General features: G+C 34.6%; 1 protein-coding gene across 1 annotated transcript in view; it reads right to left on the reverse strand.

Annotated features, from left to right (window-relative positions):
• The window catches only part of LOC123527320 (contactin-5-like), a 70,881-nt gene that overhangs the window by 9,785 nt on the left and 36,649 nt on the right, over positions 1 to 24,447 (reverse strand). The window contains exons 9-20 of the mRNA XM_045306704.2: positions 22,830 to 23,060; positions 22,423 to 22,519; positions 21,766 to 21,950; positions 21,217 to 21,489; positions 19,910 to 20,016; positions 19,424 to 19,610; positions 18,851 to 19,017; positions 17,985 to 18,111; positions 16,171 to 16,344; positions 15,716 to 15,877; positions 12,565 to 12,662; positions 10,041 to 10,127 (exon numbers count right to left, since the gene is read on the reverse strand). Of these exons, the coding sequence (XP_045162639.2) occupies positions 10,041 to 10,127; positions 12,565 to 12,662; positions 15,716 to 15,877; positions 16,171 to 16,344; positions 17,985 to 18,111; positions 18,851 to 19,017; positions 19,424 to 19,610; positions 19,910 to 20,016; positions 21,217 to 21,489; positions 21,766 to 21,950; positions 22,423 to 22,519; positions 22,830 to 23,060 (1,895 nt within the window). The remainder of the gene's footprint in view (positions 1 to 10,040; positions 10,128 to 12,564; positions 12,663 to 15,715; positions 15,878 to 16,170; positions 16,345 to 17,984; positions 18,112 to 18,850; positions 19,018 to 19,423; positions 19,611 to 19,909; positions 20,017 to 21,216; positions 21,490 to 21,765; positions 21,951 to 22,422; positions 22,520 to 22,829; positions 23,061 to 24,447) is intronic.

The raw sequence follows: 24,447 nt of genomic DNA on the forward strand, positions 1-24,447 counted from the left end.
AGAACTCTGAAAATTACTCCAATAACTTGAATATCCTTTATAAACCATTTTAACTTTTACTTCGTTTTTCGATTACAATCTAAAAACGTAGCTTTTGAAAATCTGAATATAATATTTCATCCGCAGCCTGCGCGGGATGTTGTTCCTGCGCTAATAGCAAATTCTGAACTGACGCCGATATTTCAAACATATTTCAGTTCTAAAAGATACTATTTATGTAACTTCATAAAAAAATGTTTTCGGAGTAGAAAAAAATAGTAAGAAGCGTGATTTCCGTCATAACGAGAACGAAATATTACATTTGTTATCTGCGCAAGATGTGTTTGCCCTGCGCTAATAAAAAATCTGGAAATAATCCTGATAACTTGGATATCTTTCATAAACCATGCTAACTTTATCATTGTTTTGTGATTGCAGGCTGAAATTGTAGCTTTTGCCAAATGAATATTTTGTTATATCTGTATCTTGTGCGGGATGTCGGCCCTGCGCTAATAAAAAATCTGGAAATGATCCTGATTACTTGAATATCTTTCATAAACCATGCTAAATTATAGCATTAGGCAATACATTTGATAGTTGTGAAAGATAGTAGATAGAATAAAGTTTAGAAACGATCACTTTTACGTTTTTCTATTGTAGCCCCAAATGACCAGATAACAAAGAAATATTCCTGTTTTGTTGAATATATTCAGTAACCTGTACAACTGATAATGCATCTCATTACAATCCAGATGAAAGTTGCTTCTAAATGCAATACCGGTATGCTTAAGTCTGTAAGTTTAATATTTTCAAGCAGTGATAGTAAACAAGTAAACATGGAAATCAACTGTACTATATCTGGGTGTGTTATTTGTGCAAATTTTTGTCACTTTATATGTTTCATTCTAATATGCCTGCCTCTGTTAAAACACTCTCACGATAGAATGACGTCACGTTAACGTGCGTTGGCGTCAAAGATTTTGTTGCGACAAAGAAAAAGCGCTTGTATATTTATCTGCTGTTTTAGATTAAGGGCATACTAGTATTGGAATCGAAATAATTTATAGCAAAAGAATGTTTTAACACTCTTTATACAATCGGGCGTTCATACGTCGTACAAAAAAAATCACTCGGGATGCGCCCTCATGATATTATTACGCCCGACGTATAACCGCCCGTCGTGCATAAACAGTGATAAAACATGCTTTTGCTAAAAATTATTTTTAACTAAATATCATGATCATGAAATCACAAATTCAGGAATGCTTCTTTGACTTACATTATAACTAATTAGGTACCGCTACATTCAATATGAAGTAATTTATATTTTAAATATTGAACTAGTAACCTTTTTTTGGTTTAACTATGATCGTTGAAGAGAATTGAGGCGCGCCATGAGAAAACCAACATAGTGCGTTTGCGACCAGCATTGATCCAGAACAGCCTGCACATCCGCGCAGTCTGGTCAGGATCCATTCTGTTCGATCAGGCTTTGAAAGCGAACAGCATGGATCCTGACCAGAGTGCGTGGAAGCACAGGCTGGTCCGGATCCATCCTGGTCGCAAACGCGCTATGTTGGTTTTCTCATGACGTGGCTCAATTTAATTTAATCACTCAATTAAGAAAGAAACCAATCTGAGAAATATCCAATTTTATCATTTCCTTTGTTGCTTTGATCAAAGTAAGAAAACAAATGTAATATTTCGTTCTCGTTATGACAAAAATTATTTTTTTTGTATTTATTTATTTATTTATTTATTTCCTACTCTTAAAACTTTTTTTTACAATAAACAAAAGAAACGTTGCATAGATGGTATGTATTAAAAATGAAATATATTTGAAATATCGGTGTCATTTCAGGATTTGCTGTGACATCCCGCGCATGGTACAAATTTAACATTACATTCGTCTTTGCAAAAGCTACAATTTTAGTCTGTAATCATACAACAGAGTTTAAGTTTAGCATAGTTTATCAGAGATTTCAAGTAATCGGAGTAATTTGCAGATGTACAATTAGCGCAGGACTTACATCTGTGCAGATAACAAATGTAAAATTTTCGTTCTCGTTACGACGGAAATGACTTTTTTTCTATTTATTTTCTATTAAACATATCTTTAATTTTTAGAGATACATAAATAGTAAGTTTAAGAAATAAAGTTTTTTTTGGAAATATCGGTGTCATTTCAGGATTTGCTATTAATTAGCGCAGGACCGACATCCCACATTATATTCAGATTTGCAAAAGCTACAATTTTAGTCTGTAATCATAAAACAGAGTTTAAGTTAACATAGTTTATGAGAAACATTCAAGTTATCGGAGTAATTTCCAGATTTATTATTAGCGCGCACACACACATCTTGCGCAGATAAAAAAAAATTAATATTTCGTTCTCATTATGACAGAAATCACTCTTTTTCTAATCATTTTTTTACAGTATGCATTTGAAAGTTACATAAATAGTATGTTTTATGAAAGAAATATATTTGAAATACAGTGTAATTTCAAACTTTGCTATTAGCGCAGGAACGACCTCCCACGCAAGTTTCAGGTGTAACGTTATAGATCCATTTAGATTTGTAAAATCTATAGTTTTAGTCTGTAATCGTAAATCAAAGTAAAAGGTAATATGATTTATAAAAGATATTCAAGTTATCAGAGTAATTTCCAGATTTATTATTAGCGCAGACACACATCTTGCGCAGATAAAAAAATGTAATATTTCGTTCTCGTTATGGCAGAAATCACTCTTTTTCTTTTCATTTTTTACAGTATTCATTTGAAAGTTACATAAATAGTATGTTTTATGAATGAAATATATTTGAAATACAGTGTAATTTCAAACTTTGCTATTAGCGCAGGACCGACCTCCCACGCAAGTTACAGGTGTAACATTATATAGATCCATTTAGAAAAAACTATAGTTTTAGTCTGTAATCGTAAATCAAAGTAAAAGTTAATATGATTTATAAAAGATATTCAAGTTATCAGAGTAATTTCCAGATTTATTATTAGCGCAGACACACATCTTGCGCAGATAAAAAATGTAATATTTCGTTCTCGTTATGGCAGAAATCACTCTTTTTCTTTTCATTTTTTACAGTATGCATTTGAAAGTTACATAAATAGTATGTTTTATAAAAGAAATATATTTGAAATACAGTGTAATTTCAAACTTTGCTATTAGCGCAGGACCGACCTCCCACGCAAGTTACAGGTGTAACATTATAGGTCCATTTAGATTTGTAAAAAAAAACTATAGTTTTAGACTGTAATCGTAAATCTAAGTAAAAGTTAATATGATTTATAAAAGATATTCCAGTTATCAAAGTAATGTCCAGATTTATTATTAGCGCAGACACACATCTTGCGCAGATAAAAAATGTAATATTTCGTTCTCGTTATGGCAGAAATCACTCTTTTTCTATTCATTTTTTACAGTATTCATTTGAAAGTTACATAAATAGTATGTTTTATGAATGAAATATATTTGAAATACAGTATAATTTCAAACTTTGCTATTAGCGCAGGACCGACCTCCCACGCAAGTTACAGGTGTAACATTATAGATCCATTTAGATTTGAAAAAAAAACTATAGTTTTAGTCTGTAATCGTAAATCAAAGTAAAAGTTAATATGATTTACCGTATAAAAGATATTCAAGTTATCAGAGTAATTTCCAGATTTATTATTAGCGCAGACACACATCTTGCGCAGATAAAAAATGTAATATTTCGTTCTCGTGATGACAGAAATCACTCTTTTTCTAATCATTTTTTTCTACAGTATTCATTTGATTTGACCTCCCTCCCACGCAAGTTACAGGTGTAACATTATAGATCCATTTAGATTTGTAAAAAAAACACTATAGTTTTAGTCTGTAATCGTAAATCTAAGTAAAAGTTAATATGATTTATAAAAGATATTCAAGTTATCAGAGTAATTTCCAGATTTTCCTTTAGCGCAGGGCACCGAACAGATATCTTGCACAGCTACAAAATATAAAATTTCGTTCACGTTTTGATGAAAATTAGGCCTATTCTTTATTCAATCGATTTTGTACTACAAAATAATAATAATAATATAGATAAGATCTGTAAGAATTTTCTTTTAATTCTGTGACTTTTTTATTTCATCTTTTATCTTAGACATGTTGAGAGATATGCTCCCGTTGGTAAAAAGAATATTATTGTGAAATTTCAAGCTATTTCAATATAATAAAAACGATATTTTGCTAAGTGTGTGCTCGGGTGAAGCAGAAAATTATAAAAATAGCCTAAAACATACAGAGGGCGACGTGTGCAAGCTGGAGGAAATCACACCTTCACGCATGTTTGGGTTTTATTACATCTTGTATAAGATCGGAGGTATTGAAACCTGGTGACCGACTGCCGTGAATCTACTGATGTAGAAACAAATTTATGACACATAATTTAAATACCAAGATATTCAGCATTTGACATCTATATTTATTAATAAATTGACCAACTGCATGACTTATCAAACACGAAATGCAAATTTCTGATATATACAGTTACATTTGTTATTTGCGCTGCGCATTTGGTAAATCGCGCAGGTTAAATTTATCCTGCGCAACGATTGGTAAATCGTTGCGCATATAACCAACGTACAAAAATTTGTTATATGCGCTGCGCGTTTGGTAAATAGCGCAGATTGGTTATTTGCGCTCAACATATACACGGAAGACTCTGTACCTTGACTCTTTGCCTGCAAACAATGTATACACACGTAGAAGATTTTGTACATAACTTATTCAGTTGTAATTATTGGTCTGAATACACTGTCGTAATGTTTATGCACCAAATGGTATTTTTTACGCGTTTATAAGGGTATAAACCACATTTGGACTTCTAGCAAATCCTTGCATCGCGCTGGTAGCTTTATTCGTATATATGTACAAAATTAGCTTTCAGTTTTTATAATGATATTTTTACAGTAGCTTGCTACAAAAACTAGTGTTTTGCTTTCAACGGATTTCAGAAAATCAAAATAAATGTCTGAATATTGATATTTTCTACGTCTTATAATTCCAGTTCTATAGTTATGTCGACTCGATTTTGATTTTGATCTTTAAAAAAAGATAGTTTTAGCTGCGATTAAATGATCACCTTGAAATTTTGGTGTCCTATTTTCCACTTTTTCATTTTGTTGAAGTTGTTTTGCGAATGACATCAGACTGCGCGTGCTAAAATACCGAAAATGAATTATTTCTCTAACAGCGATACTGACAGGCATTCACCACCTTTGTGTGTAATCATAATGCGTATATGACTTTTAGGGCAGTCAAGAAGGAATGGAATGCTTCGTGACGAAAATACATTTCAAAAATTATCTCTATATATATTTTTGTATTCTTTTTTTACTGAAACACTATAACCTAAGCACCTCAGCAGTGTTTGATTGTATTTTGTAACTAGTAAATATGATACTGACTGATTGAACAACTCGTGTATGTAACTTAATGTGAATCAAAAACACTTTTCTGTACTGTCGCATTTTTCAGTTGCATAAAATGATCATATCTGCGGCATATATATATATCCACGTACAGTCTCTGAGAAAACCAGCTACATTACTATCCTATTTGGTACTTAACCCCTTCGTATTACTAACTAGAATGGATATATTCCGCGTCCATATGCCGGAGGTGCTATATATCTACTAGTCTGCCTATATATCAAATAAAGAGGCCTTGAAATTGGCTTTTATGGCATTTTTTGTTAATGCCCGACCGCCATGTTCATTGTTAACTTTATAAAAATTGGAAACTTTTCAGGGGGGGGGGGGGGCTGTCGCATTCTAAGGTTCAAAGTAAGGTCACAGCACAAGGTCAAAGATCAGTAAGTGCATTTTTGTTATAAACTTCAGATATTTGCAATTTTTGCTACATTCTAATACAAACTTTTAATTCTTTGGTGATAATTATGAATCTCAGAAGTAAGATAAATTACTTCAAATAGATTAATTGCATTTGAGACTGGCAAAATTCAAAACGACTAAAGTTATTTCTATAGAATGAGTTAAAGTACGCTCTAATATTTTGTTCATTTACGGAAGTTATCTTTCTCATGCTTCTAAAATTTCCGTTTCCTGGCTAACCGTTTTCATAATGGCTGGTTGGTTACCTGTATTATTGTCCGTATGAACAGTATAGGTGGAAAAAATCTATGGCGCGTATTTTATAAAGACTAGTTGTCAAACTTCGTTTGCTCGAATTCGGATTATCCAATTACTACTTTGCTCACTCGAACTCGGTGTCAGGTCTATATAATGTATACTTCACGTTGGCTTGTACTACTGATATCTCGAACACATGTTGCTTGTCCTGTCAAGCTCTAGCGAAAATAGTTTGACAGTACTAACTGTCGACAGACTTAAAGATTCCTTCTGAGGCATAAAACTCCGGAACGTAAAAATAGCAAACTCGGTTTGATTAAGACAGTTTGTGAGATAAAATGAAATGTGAAAATTCTCTCAAGCATTATCTAAAACTGTCCATGCTGTGAATCAAAACTCTATTCCATTGGTTTACGCATGTGCATCAGCATGAAAAATGGTACTTTTCATAATTTTGAATCAGCTAAAAATTATTCCTTGCACATTGACATTAGGCTATCATAGGAACTTGTAACAGCTCTTCAAGTGTTTCATGTTGGTTCTTTAGAAGTCATAACTTCAAAAAGGCTTGATAATTGTCAGTGAATTCGATTGTATATCGAATGTTATTAGTATGATCTTTATGATTGTGAATATAGGGGCAAAGCATGTTTGTTTTCCTGTTACAACACCTTTAGATTTCCGAGTGATTCGTTGGTGATAGAACCGGGTGGAGCAAACTTACCAATGTATCACGAAGGAATCTATTGATGTTATAAAATAAACAATTGTGAGCTAATGCTATCGTAGTCTTAAACGTGTAAAAATAAATATACTGTCAATTAAATTCAGTGCGGAATGTTAGAATGAACTGCCGTTATATAGAAATAACTTCTTACCCTTATATAAAAAATATATAAACTCCATAACACTTCACAAGCTATAGACGGGTTAGCCTGACATGATTTATTAACCGGTATTATTTGTTTATAACAATTCCATCATTTTGAATTTCAAATCACTTCTTCATGCTCTTCTAATCCTGCAGAAAGTTATTTTTACGCATTTTATATCTCTTGGTAACTATCGAACCACCATATTTCATCATTTTGATTAGCTGAACCATCATATGTCAGTCATCATGAAAATATCGGAAGATATAATTCAATGTAACACTGAACGAGCCTGAATGTTACTATTATAAAAAAATCTAAAGCAACCTTCTGATGCTTTTATATGTTTAATTTTACATTTTTTTGTAAAACATCTGTATGACTAATGTTTCAGTGTTAAGACCACAATGGTGTCAAGGACATCCTGTCTGAAACCATGTGTCAGATCTGTAAATTGTTACGATCTGATTCGTTTTTCAACTTTGGTTTGAATAGGAAGTGAGAGTGTAGAAGCAAAGCCAAAGATAAAAAAGATCGAAACAGAAATAGCCTGGTGAATTTTTAGAATAAAATAATGCAAATATCGCATTAAGAGCTTCGGTGCTAGCAAATCTAGTTCTTGAAAAGTGCAACTTAATTGGAAATACCTAAAATATGATGACAAATGCCTGACTTACGGTAAAATAAAGAACTATATTACAGTAAATGAAGGGAATACTGTAAAGATTATAGCTAGTCGAAATCCTACAGATCTGTTCTGATTAGTTTATTACCATAGTTGTACTGTGTAAACCTATGCGTTGACCAATATTTCAGTTATTCTTCTAAAATGGTCATATTTAACCATCGTCACGTGGAAAAATTAACATAAACATATATCATATAATGAATCATCACCAGATTTGAAATCATTTCTTTAGGGACTAGAGAAGGATTTCATATAATATTATAAATGTTACTTTCAATATTATTTCAGTCATGTAACGGTGGTCAATTAACTTAATTAGTGTTTCTGGAGTCTCTACAAGTAGTAGCGTTTTCCCTGCAAGTAACTGCCAACATCTCCAAATGATTCAGAAAGTGGAGGACGAAATCACTCCTGACAATGTCTATTATCAAATCGTCAAGGAGAACATTCACCTCTCCCGGGGATTGAACTCATGACCCCGCGATCCATAGATCTGCGCTCTAATGATTGAGCTAAAATACTTGTTTGTATACATGATAGTAAAGTGATTTTAACTACTTACGTGAGAATTTTATACATTTATATGTGATTCATTTTTCGCTGTAGTCTTCTTCTTCAAAACCTATCATATTTTCTCTTTCGCACACATTTCTCAAAAGGTGTACAATATGTAAATATTCTTTTTATAGTCACTTCAAAGCTTAAATTCAAGTTTTATTGCTGCCTGAAATGCAAGTAATGCATCTGCAGTGTCATTTTGTAATCATTTGCTCAACAATTTTTCTAACACCTGACTTTTGTTTTTCCCTCATCTGCGGGATTGAACAATTTTGTCATTAATTTAGTTTTATTAATGCTGTCACAAACCTGATAAAAATTAATATGTACATATTGAAAATATTAACAGATGTTCCATTATAACTAAACAGAGTTGAACATTCAGAATATAATAATTTTAATATCATTGTATTAATAGGATTAAAGTTTACTTCTTTGATTTGGAATTTACTAATGTGACTTTTAATTTAAGGGTTACCTTATTGTTACCCTTACAGTTAAATGAATTTACATCAGGCTATGATCGTTTCTATGTTATATTATAATAGAATAATCATTTAACATTGTGTAAAACAGTCATTCAAATCTGTGAAAATTTGGCAATAAAGGGAAAAAACAGGTGTGGAGTCAGAAAAGCTGTTTAGTATACTGTTAATATACGCATCATTTTGCTACATTTAATATCTTAGAAGTCATTTTTAAAAGCTCAGTTTTGACCTTGGCATGTCTGTGACCTTGAAGTTACATTGAAATAACCCGTGGATACAACATTTCCAAAAATATTTCTCTAGTTCATCCACATATAAAGATTAGCAAACATGTCAAGTAAAAAACACTTTGCCATCGTATGCCACTTTCCCAAGATACATATTATTCTATAATAAAATTACATAAATCAGATATATATTTTATATATTATCATCAGTTTTATTTACAAAATATTAAAGGGTATTGAGACACAATATTTAAACCAATTTAGATAGTATATGAAAATAAAACGAGTGCACAGCGGCATAGTTTATTTGTAAATGCACTTATTTGACCTTTGACCCCATTGTACTGTTATGAGGAACCCTAGAAGGCGACAGTCCCTTTTAAATTTCATGTTCGGTTCTAAGGAACACTTTAATACTAATATCCGAGCATTAACAAAAAATGCCATCAGAAGTCACATTTTCCCAAGATATTGGCAGACTATACTAATTAACAAACACAATCCATTTAAATGAATTCACAATGCTAAAAAAAATGAAAATTTCAAATGAAATTATAAAGGCAGATGGACTGTAGCGAGCAAGGCTGACATTTCGAAAGATTACATATTATAAGATATAGGCGTACATCTTTTGTAGTGCATTTACAACTTGGCCTGCAAACAGTGTTTATACAGAAGAATTTGACCCTTGATCCTTTGCCTGTAAACAATGTATATATTCAAGACTTTTGTCACTGGACGCTTTGCGTATATTAACAATGTGAATATTAAAGACATTGCACCATTTATTTTCACACGTTAGCAGCAATATCATAATTGTGCACTTGGTGCTTAGTCTTCCAGTTTACTAATGTGCTCTACATTGTTAGCAAATTTATTCTTAGCCATATTGTCAGATGTTTATTCTGCCCACAGAAACTGAAGAGTTTCAAGTTATGTTGCCTATTTGTCAGTATCTTAATATGTTATTTCCTGTAAAGGCTTAAGCATTCGCAAGAGTCAGTTCGTTTAACCTGACTGCTGAAACAGACAAATGTAGATTTAATTGCTGCGAAGATGACTAGATAGAATATATAGATGAAACTCTTACATGAAACCATTCCTTTGGATCATCTGATTTCCTGAAGTAAACGTTGTATCCGACCCCGGATCCACTGTACTCCGATATATCCAGAGGCTGAAAAACGTACACAAGAGAAAAAATGTATGTGTTCTAAAGAACACCTTTAGGGCCAACCAAACTGGTTTTGTAGCAATTCAACGTTAAATTGATATTCTGTTGATACAGTGTATTTATCTTATAAGTTTTCCTATGATCGTTTGATTTACATGTACTAGTCAGTTTTAACACTAGTGCACATCAGTATCATGGGTGGTGCTTATTTCGCATATATTGAAAAATAATGTTCAAAACAATATAACAGCTAACACAAACTATGACTAAACATTACAGAATCCTGTTTTGTTGTTTTGTGTACATCCTACCACCGGCTGATTGGCCGATGATGGGATGAAGGACGGTAAGGTACTAGAACTGTAGGATGGTAAAGTAACAATGTTAGAATGACAGGACAGTAGGGTGAATTATAGGATAGAAATGATAGAATGGTAGGAAAACAGGACAGTTGGATACTAAAATTATAGGATAGTAATAATAGGATGGTATGATGACAGGACAGTTGGATACTAAAATTATAGGATAGTAATGATAGAATGGTATGATGACAGGACAGTAGGCTACTAAAGGATAGTAATGATAGGATGGTAGGATGACAGGACAGTTTGATACTAAAATTATAGGATAGTAATGATAGGATGGTAGGATGACAGGACAGTAGGATACTAGAATTATAGTATAGTAATGATAGAATGGTATGAAAACAGGACAGTAGGATACTAGAATTATAGTATAGTAATGATGGAACGGTAAGAAAACGGGCAGTTGATACTAAAATTATAGATAGTAATGATAGATGGTAGATGAAAGGACAGTAGGATACTAAAGGATAGTAATGATAGGATGGTAGGATGACAGGACATTTGATACTAAAATTATAGGATAGTTTGATAGGATGGTATGATGACGGACAGTAGGATACTAGATATAGTATAGTAATGATAGAATGGTAGAATACAGGACAGTTGGATACTAAGAATTATAGTATAGTAAATATATGGTAGGAAAACAGGACAGTAGGATACTAGAATTATAGTAGTATAGTAATGATAGAATGGTATGAAAACAGGACAGTAGGATACTAGAATTATAGTATAGTAATGATGGAACGGTAAGAAAACAGGGCAGTTGGATACTAAAATTATAGGATAGTAATGATAGGATGGTAGGATGACAGGACAGTAGGATACTAAAGGATAGTAATGATAGGATGGTAGGATGACAGGACACTTTGATACTAAAATTATAGGATAGTTATGATAGGAAGGTATGATGATAGGACAGTAGGATACTAGAATTATAGTATAGTAATGATAGAATGGTATGAAAACAGGACAGTAGGATACTAGAATTATAGTATAGTAATGATGGAACGGTAAGAAAACAGGGCAGTTGGATACTAAAATTATAGGATAGTAATGATAGGATGGTAGGATGAAAGGACAGTAGGATACTAAAGGATAGTAATGATAGGATGGTAGGATGACAGGACACTTTGATACTAAAATTATAGGATAGTTATGATAGGATGGTATGATGACAGGACAGTAGGATACTAGAATTATAGTATAGTAATGATAGAATGGTATGAAAACAGGACAGTAGGATACTAGAATTATAGTATAGTAAATATATGGTAGGAAAACAGGACAGTAGGATACTAGAATTATAGTATAGTAATGATATGGTAGGAAAACAGGACAACAGGATACTAGAATTATAGTACAGTAATGATAGAACGTTAAGAAAACAGGGCAGTTAGATACTAAACTTATAGGATAGTAATGATAGGATGGTAGGAAAACAAGGCAGTTGGATATTAAAATTATAGGATAGTAATGATAGGATGGTAGGATGACAGGACTGTTAGATACTAAAATTATAGGAAAGTAATGATAGGATGGCAAGATGACAGGACAGCAGAATACTAGAATTATAGGATAGTAAAAGTAGTTTGGTAGGAAAGCAGGACGGTAGGGTACTAGAATTATTGGATGGTAATGGTAAGATAGTAGGGTGACCATGGTAGTTCGAAAGAATGGTAAGATGTTAGTACGACAAGATGGTGATGATTGGACGAAAAAATGACGATGCTATTCTGCCATCCTACCATTGACGACCTACCAATTTCCCGACGTAATCACGTCCTATATTCGCCATCCTATCTTCCTTCCAAGGGGCGCGGGTGATGGTAGCATTAAGGAAGGCAAAATAGTCTTTCGTAAATAATAGCTTATGGTAAATTTCAAGGTAAGATCATACTACCCTGACATCTTTAACAGTGTCGGTGTCTGATCCTTAGCGATCCATACAAATACTGAACTTTCAATTGCTTAAGAAACAAATAACATATATTTAAATTGACATTAATTAATAATATACAAATTCTATTCAGTTGAACTAATACAACAAAAACAGTATCAGAATAAGCACTCACGTCCCAGACAATGTTTAATGTGCCAACTTTTCCTTCGTCTAGACCACGAATGTTTCTAGGAACAGTTACAGGCGCTCTTGCTGGTGTTTTGATGGACACTAAAACAACAGTAAGGTAAATGTACATATCAGAAATTTTCGCATAAAACCGTACACAAATACTTCTTCAATATTACGAAATGATCCCGCAAGTCTCTAGAAATCTTGGCTGTGACTAGTGAATAAACATACGACTCCCTTAATACATACAGCTTTACTGGTAAGACTCGCCGATACAAACAGAATTAATTGTATTTACTGGTAAGACACATCGATACTATCGAAACAACAATACAAAGAGTATTTGACAGTATTACTGAATGAACACATCAACACAAACACTTTTTAACAACTTTACTGAACGGACAGTATGACTTTATTGAACGAACTCATCAACACGAACAATATTTGACAGTATGACTTAACCGAACGAACACACCAACGCAAACAGCTTTTGACAGTATGGCTTTACTGAACGGACTCATCAAGACAAACAGCTTTTGACACTATGACTTTACTGAACAGACTCATCAACATAAACAGCATTTGACAGGAAAGCTTTACTAAACGGACTCATTACCGCAAACAGCATTTGACATTATGACATTACTGAACATACTCGTCAAGACAAACAGCTTTTGACACTATGTCTTTACTGAACGGATTCATCATCACAAACAATTTTTGACAGTACTGTTTTACTGAACGGACTCATCAACGCAAACAGCATTTGACAGTATGACTTTACTGAACAGACTCAACAACAAAAACAACATTTAACAGTATGGATTTACTGAACGGATTCATCAACATAAACAGCATTTAACAGTAAAGCTTTACTAAACGGACTTATTAACGCAAACAACATTTGACATTATGGCTTTACTGAACAAACTCATCAACATAAACAGCATTTGACAGGAAAGCTTTACTAAACGTCTCATTAACGCAAACAACATTTGACATTATGTCTTTACTGAACGGATTCATCATCACAAACAATTTTTGACAGTACTGTTTTACTGAACGGACTCATCAACGCAAACAGCATTTGACAGTATGACTTTACTGAACAGACTCAACAACAAAAACAGCATTTGACAGTATGGCTTTACTGAACAGACTCAACAACAAAAACAGCATTTGACAGTATGGCTTGACTGAACAGACTCAACAACAAAAACAGCATTTGACAGTATGACTTGACTGAACAGACTCAACAACAAAAACAGCATTTGACAGTATGGCTTTACTGAACAGACTCAACAACAAAAACAGCATTTGACAGTATGGCTTTACTGAACAGACTCAAGAACAAAAACAGCATCTGACAGTATGGCTTGACTGAACAGACTCAAGAACAAAAACAGCATCTGACAGTATGGCTTGACTGAACAGACTCAACAACAAAAACAGCATCTGACAGTATGGCTTTACTGAACAGACTCAACAACAAAAACAGCATCTGACAGTATGGCTTACTGAACAGACTCAACAACAAAAACAGCATTTGACAGTATGGCTTTACTGAACAGACTCAACACCAAAAACAGCATTTGACACTATGACTTTACTGAACAGACTCAACACCAAAAACAGCATTTGACACTATGCCTTTACTGAACAGACTCAACACCAAAAACAGCATTTGACAGTATGGCTTTACTGAACAGACTCAAGAACAAAAACAGCATTTGACAGTATGGCTTTACTGAACAGACTCAACAACAAAAACAGCATCTGACAGTATGGCTTTACTGAACAGACTCAACAACAAAAACAGCATTTGACAGTATGGCTTTACTGAACAGACTCAACACCAAAAACAGCATTTGACACTATGACTTTACTGAACAGACTCAACACCAAAAACAGCATTTGACACTATGCCTTTACTGAACAGACTCAACACCAAAAACAGCATTTGACAGTATGGCTTTACTGAACAGACTCAAGAACAAAAACAGCATTTGACAGTATGGCTTTACTGAACAGACTCAACAACAAAAACAGCATCTGACAGTATGGCTTTACTGAACAGACTCAACAACAAAAACAGCATTTGACAGTATGGCTTTACTGAACAGACTCAACAACAAAAACAGCATTTGACATTACCGCTTTACTGAACGGACTTATCAACATAAACAGCATTTGACAGTTAACTTTACTGAACAGACTCAACAACAAAAACAGCATTTGACAGTATGGCTTTACTGAACAGACTCAACAACAAAAACAGCATTTGACAGTATGACTTTACTGAACAGTCTCGTCAAGACAAACAGCTTTTGACAGTTAACTTTACTAAACAGACTCAACAACAAAAACAGCATTTGACACTATGGCTTTATTGAACGGACTCATCAACATACAAAACATTTGACAGTATGACTTGACTGAACAGACTCAACAACATGCACAGCATTTGACAGTATGACTTGACTGAACAGACTCAACAACATACACAGCATTTGATAGTATGGCTTAACTAAACGGATTCAACAACAACGAAAATAGCATTTGACAGAATGGCAATACTGAACGGACTCGTTTACTCTAACAGCATTTGACACTATTTTTGTTAATGAACGCATTCAGTAACACAAGGTGTATTTGACAGTGTAGTTCCACTGAACGGAGTCGTGAAAAATATTTGTTTTGTTGTCTGTGACTTTAATCATTAGATTTGTTTTGTTGTCTGTGACCTTAACCACTCGGCAACGGAGACCACCTCCCCTCTTACCCTCACCCTTCCCCACCCCCTTATGATAATATAGTTTTTACTAAGTTACCAGATTACTAAACGGACTCACTTACACAAATAGTATATAACAACATAGTCTAAAGCAAATCCAGTATCTACCAAACCAGTACTTTCAAATTTATAATTTAAGATTACATTTGATTATTAAAAAGGTTTTCTCGTCGGTTGCCAAGCTACTTCTTAAAGTTGTTAAGTCATTATTCAGCCAACGCTTCTTACTGATATGGTTTAGTCAGACATACAGTAAAACCTGACTTTTCAGTGATAACGTATTTCTAAACACAGATATACATGAATAGAACAAGGAGTTGCAACGCACATAAAAAATTGCACAAAGTATACCTACCAGACCCCCAACTTGCTTCTTGACCTCTTCCAAAGCTATTGATGCCTCGGACTCTAAACCTATAGTCAATGTCGGGCAACAGTCCGGATATCATTGCTAACCTTTGATCGTCCCTTAGTCCAAAATTTATAGCCTCATTCATTGCTGAAAAATCCAGGATATCTGAAACACATAGAACATTTACAAAGTCGTGCATTACCTGATGAGCTAATGCCCTTTTATAATGGACTGCAGTCACGTGTACCATGATATAATCTGTAGAACACCATGTATGACTGATTAGCTTTCTTTCCATTGAAATAAAATAAAGTTTTAATGCACCTTGTTTATGTTATGTCCTGACAAATCCGAAACTTCTCCTTGAATGAATGTCAAACTTACAGGTAATTTACACACTTCGATATCTGATATTTGACAACACTGAGTATTGTATACATCAAGTCAAATATCCTTACCAGTTGCTACCGTTCTCCATTCACCAGGGTATATTCCTAGTTCAGTCTCCATGTCATAACTGATTATAGCGCTACCATGGTTGATTTCAGTGCTCACTGTCCAGATCACACGGACGGAGTCGGATGTGATGGATGTCGAATCAGCATACACACCTGCTGGGGCCCCGGGAGGCCCTGTAAAATGCAAGATTAGGCAGTTTTATGAACCAGAATATCCCCAATTTCATATATATACGGTAAGGATTACAATTATATTAAACAATACCTCCAAGACAACACTGAATACAGTAACGGTCACAGTTAAATTTAACAACATCTCTCCAACAACACCTAGTTCAGTGAAAGTCACACTTATCTTTAACAATATCTCCCAAACAATACACAGTACAGTGAGGGTCACAGTTATATATTTAACAATATCTCCTCCAACAGCACACGGTTCAGTGAGGGTCACAGTTATATATTTAACAATATCTCCCCAACAACACCTAGTTCAGTGAGATTCACACTTATCTTTAACAATATCTCCCAAACAATACACAGTACAGTGAGGGTCCCAGTTATATATTTAACAATATCTCCCCAACAACACACAGTTCAGTGAGGGTCACGGTAATTTTAAACAATATATCCCAAACAATACTAAGTACAGTGTGGGACACAGTTATACTGTAAAAGCAGAAATTTTTGCGAGGGTTTAATTTTCGCTATATATTACGGTATTTAGCAATATATTCCCAACAACACAGTTTAGTGAGGGTCACAGTTATATCAAACAATGTCTGCCCAACAACATTCAGTACAGTGTAAGTCACAGTTGTATTAAACAATATCTCCCAAACAACATTCAGTACAGTGAATGACACAGTTATATTAAACAATATCTCCCCAACAACATTTAGTACAGTATGGGTCACAGTTATATTAATTAATATCTCCCTAACAACATTCAGGTTGTAAATGGTACAGTTATACTAGTATTTAAGGTAGTTCAGCACGTTTGATAAACCGGAAGTGATGGCGTAACGTCATTTATCCGGAAAACGCAGAATAAAGACTGGATTCGGCGTATGGAAATGAAAATAATTTTATGAAATAATGGCAACCCGTGAGTAATTTTTTACAATGGCACTGTTACTATCTTTCTTAAGTTAAAAAATAATATCAAAACGTCTGACACGTTAAATAACATCTCGGTATTTTTCTCTGCACATATCTACCGGCCTCGACGATATGTGCAGAGAAAAATACCCTCGATGTACCCCTAGCTCTGATATATCATGGTAACACACTCTCACACATACTATAACTATTACACAATACTTAGTACAATAAGGATCACAGTTATATTAAACAATATCTCCTCAACAACATTCAGTACATTGAATGTTACAGTTAAATTTAACAATATCTATCCAACAATACTCAGTTCAATGGGGGGTCACGGTTATATCAAACAATCTCTCACCAACAACACACAGTTCAGTAAGGGTCACAGTTATATTAAACAATATCTCCCTAACAACACTCAGTACAGTGAGGGTCACAGATATATTTAACAATATCTTCCAAACAAAACACGGTTCAGTGAGGGTCACAGTTATATTAAACAACATGTCCTTTCCAACTTGTGAAACATTATTTCAACTGATCTGCAGCCTCCCTGGAGAGCTGATCTGCAGCCTCCCTGGAGAGCTGATCTGACAGACCGAACGCTAAAAGTCATCACTACGTAAATTCCATACTTTAACAGGTATGTTTTGTCTAAGTGTTTATATGGGTCAGGATTTCAGCTACGCCGAACTATGACATACCTTCCACGTAGAGATCAGCGCTCCTGCTATCAATGTGTATCGTTGTACGAGCCTCGCACGTGTACTTGCCAGTATGTTTAAACTGCGCATTCAAAATATAAAGACCATCGAGACCACCTCTCTTGCTCTGAAAGCAAAGTATTTTAAGATTTACATGAAATTTCAAATTGTATTTAGTAAAAGATATGAAATTCATGAAAATAGGGACGGAAAAAAATTGATGTATTTACAATTCATTTTTATGTTTAACGTTTGCATAACATCCTTCCAAAGGACGTTTCAATGTGATTTTTAAAGTATTTAAGAGTATTTGATATAAATGAAAACGTTCGCAAACTTCGGTGAAGCTTTAGTTACACATCCATATTCACTAACTAAGGAGAGGTCACTTTACAAGTAGTCATACATTTAAAATTGTGTGATTCTTTTAATTCTATTAGAGATTTCTGTGACAAACCGAGTTAATCTCCAAAGTTCTCAGATGTACATGTATGTCGAATTGCACAAAGTAGATTTTAAATTTTAAAAACTTTTGGGTGAGGCTTCCCATACACCCACCAACAGGAGGGAGAGCTCTCCCCCGCACCTACCCCATTTTTCCTCTCACGGCTCCTATTCACAGCTCAATTAAGAAAGTCGTGGATGTGCGTTTAATTGAAAGGAAACACTGGCTGAGCTTCTGTCAAACCATCATGAATTAAGATACCATTCGAAGATCTCCACACTGATTCAAGTTGCAGAACCCATCTTGCAATGGACGTTTCATAAATTATTGTAAATAAGTATAAACAACCGTCTGTAATTGAGGTTTGGTTCATAAAGGACACTCGGACTTTGTTTTAGAAGTAGCAATGTTTAGTATGTACCAGCAAGAAGTGTGGGTCAAATTCCGGGTCAATGAGATGTCCATTAATTCTCCATTGATACGTCAAATCAAAACTACGGCTGTCATAGGCCGCCTGACAAAACAAGAACGCCGTGTTGTTTACTCGAACTCTTGTGTCCACGGGTGCGGTTGCTATGTTGATACCTCCTGAAGAAAACCAAATATGAAAATGTTTATTTAGTGTTTGATTCGTAATAAGCGTAGATAGCGTATTCGCATTGTTACTTAATATAGATTCATTCGAACTCCTGCTGCGGCCTCTGTTTGTATTGACCTTGCTTAAATTTCAGCAATATTTGATCAACATTGTGGCGAAGCGTTAATTTCTTAACAACGAGATTTTGAACGGATATGTATCATCGGTCCATAAGGAAAACTAGCGCCAACTATTCTAAAACCGACATTGTATGATATTAAAAGGTAGTTTAAATCTCCATATTTGCTATTGTATAACTGCACTACAGAAGAATTTGAATTTCTAAGCGATATAACTGTAAGGATTCCGACCACCACCTAGCTGAAATACCGTTACAAAGATGTGGATAGAACTTACTGATAACATCAACTCTTGTAGAGTTTATTGCCTCTCCGTTCACATTAGTCGCCTTGCATGTATACATTCCTTGGTCACTGCTTTCAATAGTATTGAACACTAGATCATTTTCAAAGGTCATGCCTATATGACCGTCAACTATACCCGGCGTCAAAGGTAAGGGAGATCCGTTCTTTAACCAAACAATCTGTGTGATAAAAATAGATAGTAAAGTCTTTATGATATCTTTACAGCCATTCAAACAGTGGATGTAAATGAGCAGATTCTAGCTAGAAAGGTACAGTTGTTTTCACCACGGACCGTTTTATTCGATAGCAACGAAGCAAATTAATCAGATTCTGCAGACTGCTCTCAAATTGATATACAAAGTGATATAAATATTTATGTGCAGTGAATTGTAACCAAATGAAACATTTTACATCACTTTATATCACTAATAGTGTTTGTAAAAAATTTTGGGGACCTATGCCGAGCAAAACCACTTACATCGGGAACAGGAGCGGCTTCTACTTTACAAGGTAATGTGTAATTTCCACCAAATGGCATCTGGATATATGAAACCATTGGATTCTTGTCAAATGTTGGTTTGAATGCTGAAATAAACACATCATAATTATATGGCGTTATGGCGTTATATGATTATTTTCTGTCAATGTAAACTTAGGATATTATTTTGGTGAACCGACACTGGAAAACAACATAAATGAGCCGCGCAATGAGAAAACCAACATAGTGTGCGACCAGCAACCATCTCTAATTCCAATAGGCTTTGAAAACGAACAGCATGGATCCTGACCAGACTGCGCGGATGCGCAGGCTGGTCTGGATCCATGATGGTCGCAAAACCACTATGTTGGTTTTCTCATGGCACGGCTCATATTAATATTATAGCGGATACTTGTTTGTTTCTAGCCCCGGTATCCGATGTGAGATAACTTAATATTTTCACGAAGGCCAGAGTGAAAATATCAGAAACGTCTCCCTTATCGGTGACATATATTCGATATCACACTGAAAACAAACAAATTTTGTTTTATTTTAGCTAATTTGTGAAAAACAAGCTAACAGGTTCAAATAAGACCGACACTTCATGACAAAAAGACGGATTTGTTTAGGTTACGGTGATACATTGAACATCCGCCAAATAACATGGACACTTCTGCACGGTGATATCGGATAGTAATCAGGTCTGTGAAATCAACAAGACGCCATTTTGCTGTTGAAATAGATATCTTATTAAAAAAATACGCAATAGGCGGTCAGTAGATATCGACCACTGCCAACAGTTGAGACCGTATGCATTTCATAACCATTCGGGTCGTTAAATTACACAGGAAGCTTGTTGAATTTGCTGTTGCCAGTATTAGAAACCAAACTATAGTAAACAGCTGAAACACGCAGAGCTAGCTCAAAATAAAGCGACTGAAGTAACATATACAGAGCAATTTTATTATTTCTTTTGAAAACTTTAGTGCATCTAGCTTATTCTATACAGTTTGTCTAGCTATACATGACTCCTTAATTTTCGGAAAGCCATACCACTCCAGTATTCCCAATGGCTACGAAGGGGATAATTAAAGAACATGTTTCAATGGAGAATTTTTTCTGAAAATTGGAGTTCGACACAGTGAGTGAGAAAGCAAAATATATCACTGATTTTCAGTATTTCACCAGTTAGCAAAATATATTGTATGCGTGCTGTACGACGGACAACCGGGGAGTTAATAGAGAAAATGTCATAGTCTTCTCTGCTAAAATATTCGCCAAAATATACGAAAAGACAGCAGACTTACACAATACTTTAAGCTGGCCATAACTGAAAGTAGTTCCGTGTACATTTGTAGCACCGCATTGATACATCCCTTCATCACGTGCTGCGTCAACATTAAAGATCTCTATGAAGTGTTTATGTACTTCAAGAACTCCTGGTTGGTTTTTGATAAGTTCGCCATTTTTATACCACGAATACGTAGCCTCTGGTCTAGCAACAGCTTTGCAACGCCACAAGAACGTCTGACTTGGATCAACAAACCGGTCTCCTATGCCGAAGGGGAAATAAGGCTTCGCTGCAAATAAAAAAGATCACGAGCTCTTGAATTCATCATGGGTGTTGGACATTCGTCTTAAAATGTAGCTGCAGACGATGAGAAAACCTAAATTGACAAAGATGTAGCTATGATATGCTCACAGCAATAATAGCATGGTATAAAGAGAGCACCCTTGGTAGTCATGTTAAGGCATGCTTATCATTAAATAAAGAAAAGGAAACTTCTGGGAAAAATCTGGTGTCACATTATAATAAAGACAAGAATACAAGATACCGAATGTTCTTGTCAACAAACCTTCCACTGAGAGTGTTATGTTTTTCGACGTAACACCAGCACGTCCATTTGCGGTGCAAGTGTATAACCCTTCAGCTTCAATTGTAGCATCTTCAATTATCAGTACGCGGTTATTGTCCTCGAGCCTGGTTCCCGGTTGAAACTCCCTACCGTCAGCACGACGCCAGCTGTATGTCAGTGGTAATCTGCAATTTTAGAAAAATAAAGTGTGTTTCAGTTTTTACCAAATTATTTAAACAAAAACGGAAAACCAATTAAGATATCTAACTTTGTAAAAGACAAACATAGCTTTTACATATGAAATGAGCTCATGTAGGCCACATTTTTTACACCCAGCCTTACTCATTTCTTAGGGCACAGTTTTATCTAATTTACATTCACAGTCCGTCTAACTTCTTTAGCGACCATTCGACTTTCAAATATTGTATTTAAGATCCACCTAGTACTGTATTTCCTTTCGTCGTATGCACATTCTGTATGATCTCAATGTTTGCTTATTTACAAGGTCATCGTATTCAGGGTTTCACATTGTTCACGTGAAAATATCAATGAATATAAGAAATATCTTTGAAGCGTTCGACTTAAATTGATTTTAATAATAAACATGATATTAATCGATTTCAACAAACAACTAAAGAACGTGAGAAAATAACGTACGAGCCGTAAGCCACACACTCTAGTCTGATTTGAGCTCCTCTGACAGCCGGGGAAGGAAAGGTATGTGTGTATACAAATGGTTTGAAATATCCATGTTCTGAAAGAGAAATACACAAGCTCCTTACGGCATTAATACTGTTTATAGAGAATATTAAAGCACGATAGAATACACCTGTGCTATGCCATGTTTAAACCTATGTATATTTGACCTAATTTCTTATATAATAAATAAAAGCATTTTATCTTTTTCTGATTTTGACAACTCTTTGGGTTTTAACTCACTGCTGCGTTCTTTACTTATACAAACATGTATACTGTCCTAAATCTAAATTGACAGAAAAACTAAATGAAAGGAGATGCCATAAAATATTGTCTCAGCACAGAGTCGGCATTACACTTTGTCTTACCTGTACCCGTAACCCACAGGTCAACACCAAGGCTGATTCTGCTGGGCGGTTGATCTATCACGGTGTCGTATTCTGATGACGCAATCAATGTGACCGAACAAAAGTACTTCCTTTGATCAGTCGGTTGGACAGAAGAGAAATACAGATAACCAGAGCTGGACACAAACATGTTCTCATGCCCTTTAAAAACCGGCTCAGCTATACTGTTGTAGAACCAACTGTACGCCTTTGCTGTAGAGGGAAAGAAGAGAAGAAGGTGTTTAGAACATCATTCTAGCATAAAACTGCTGTTACTGTCACTTTTCAGGGGTGTTTTATCAGGAGAGAAAACGTGTGTTAAAAAACAGATTCTCGCGCTCACGTGATGTTATAACACCATTTGATATATATGCGAGTTCCGTGGCAAAGCGTAAATGTCATTCGGCTCTAAAACGGATAATTCAAAACGAAATGACGTCAACGTAAAAAAAACTCAGATATTCCCGCGAATTAACGACGTTGAGGTAGAATGTATTTATGCATTTATTAGTTTTTTTCCGCATTTTATGCTAGAATAGCGTTAGTGCATGTTCATTTCGTGATATAACGTCTGGAGAATGCCTCGGGATACGTTGGTACCCTCGCCCGTATACTGCTTGTTTTCAAACCTGAGGTATCTAAACAATTATGACATTTAATCAAACACCAGGTAGGTCTGTAATGACATACCACATATTGTCTATAAAAACTTTGAATACATAAACATGTGAAAATATACCTAACTGGAGAAAAAATGGAATAACTCGAGTACATGAATCTGTAAAACCAAGACGATAAAAGTGGGATTTCAATTAATGCACAAAAATTGTTTATGTTTTCACGGACTCTTCCAGCCTTGCTCCATTAAGATGGTCCTAACGAAAACTATAAATCCCGCACGAAAACTCAAACGATAACATGTTTGATAAGTTTGATTGTTCTTAATTAAAACGTTTCAATACAAAAAAAAATATACTTTTATAACATTACAGTATGCACTTAACTTCTATTTTTGACAAACGCATTGAGTTCAACGATGCATGACAACCATAGCAATCAAACAATAATATAAATATGCTGTTGTTTAAATGATCGTGCGGGAGTATTATATCTTAGTATTTATTCGTGTCAGACAAAGTTAAGTTTAAATGTTTCTTGTCTTTCAATTTTGGTCAGCAGCGGAACAACATAAAAATTCATTTAATACCCCACCCACTAACATCAATATTGTAAGACATAGCATACAAATTTCATCACGAATCTCATATCTTTGTTGCTTCTGTCCCCAGAATGTCACATAAGGGAACAACTTCTGAATGTTGTATTTCTAGAACAACATAGAAGGCTATATAATGACTGGTATATTATGTTTTGTGTTATAATACCGGCAAGGATTCTTTGATATCATACATGTTGAATGCTACCAATCAAACTAATCGCATGTATTCTGTGGATTACTATAGATATGAACTATCTCTGATAAATGCCTACAAAGACAAACATTATCAGTGTTAGGGTTATAGGGGCTGGTAAAGCCAGTAACTCAGATTTGTTGAAAAATATAGGTTTTCCTTAAAACAAAGAGTTTTAATATAAAAGG

The sequence above is a fragment of the Mercenaria mercenaria genome, chromosome 14 (assembly GCF_021730395.1).
Source record: "Mercenaria mercenaria strain notata chromosome 14, MADL_Memer_1, whole genome shotgun sequence".
Classification (NCBI taxonomy): domain Eukaryota; kingdom Metazoa; phylum Mollusca; class Bivalvia; order Venerida; family Veneridae; genus Mercenaria; species Mercenaria mercenaria.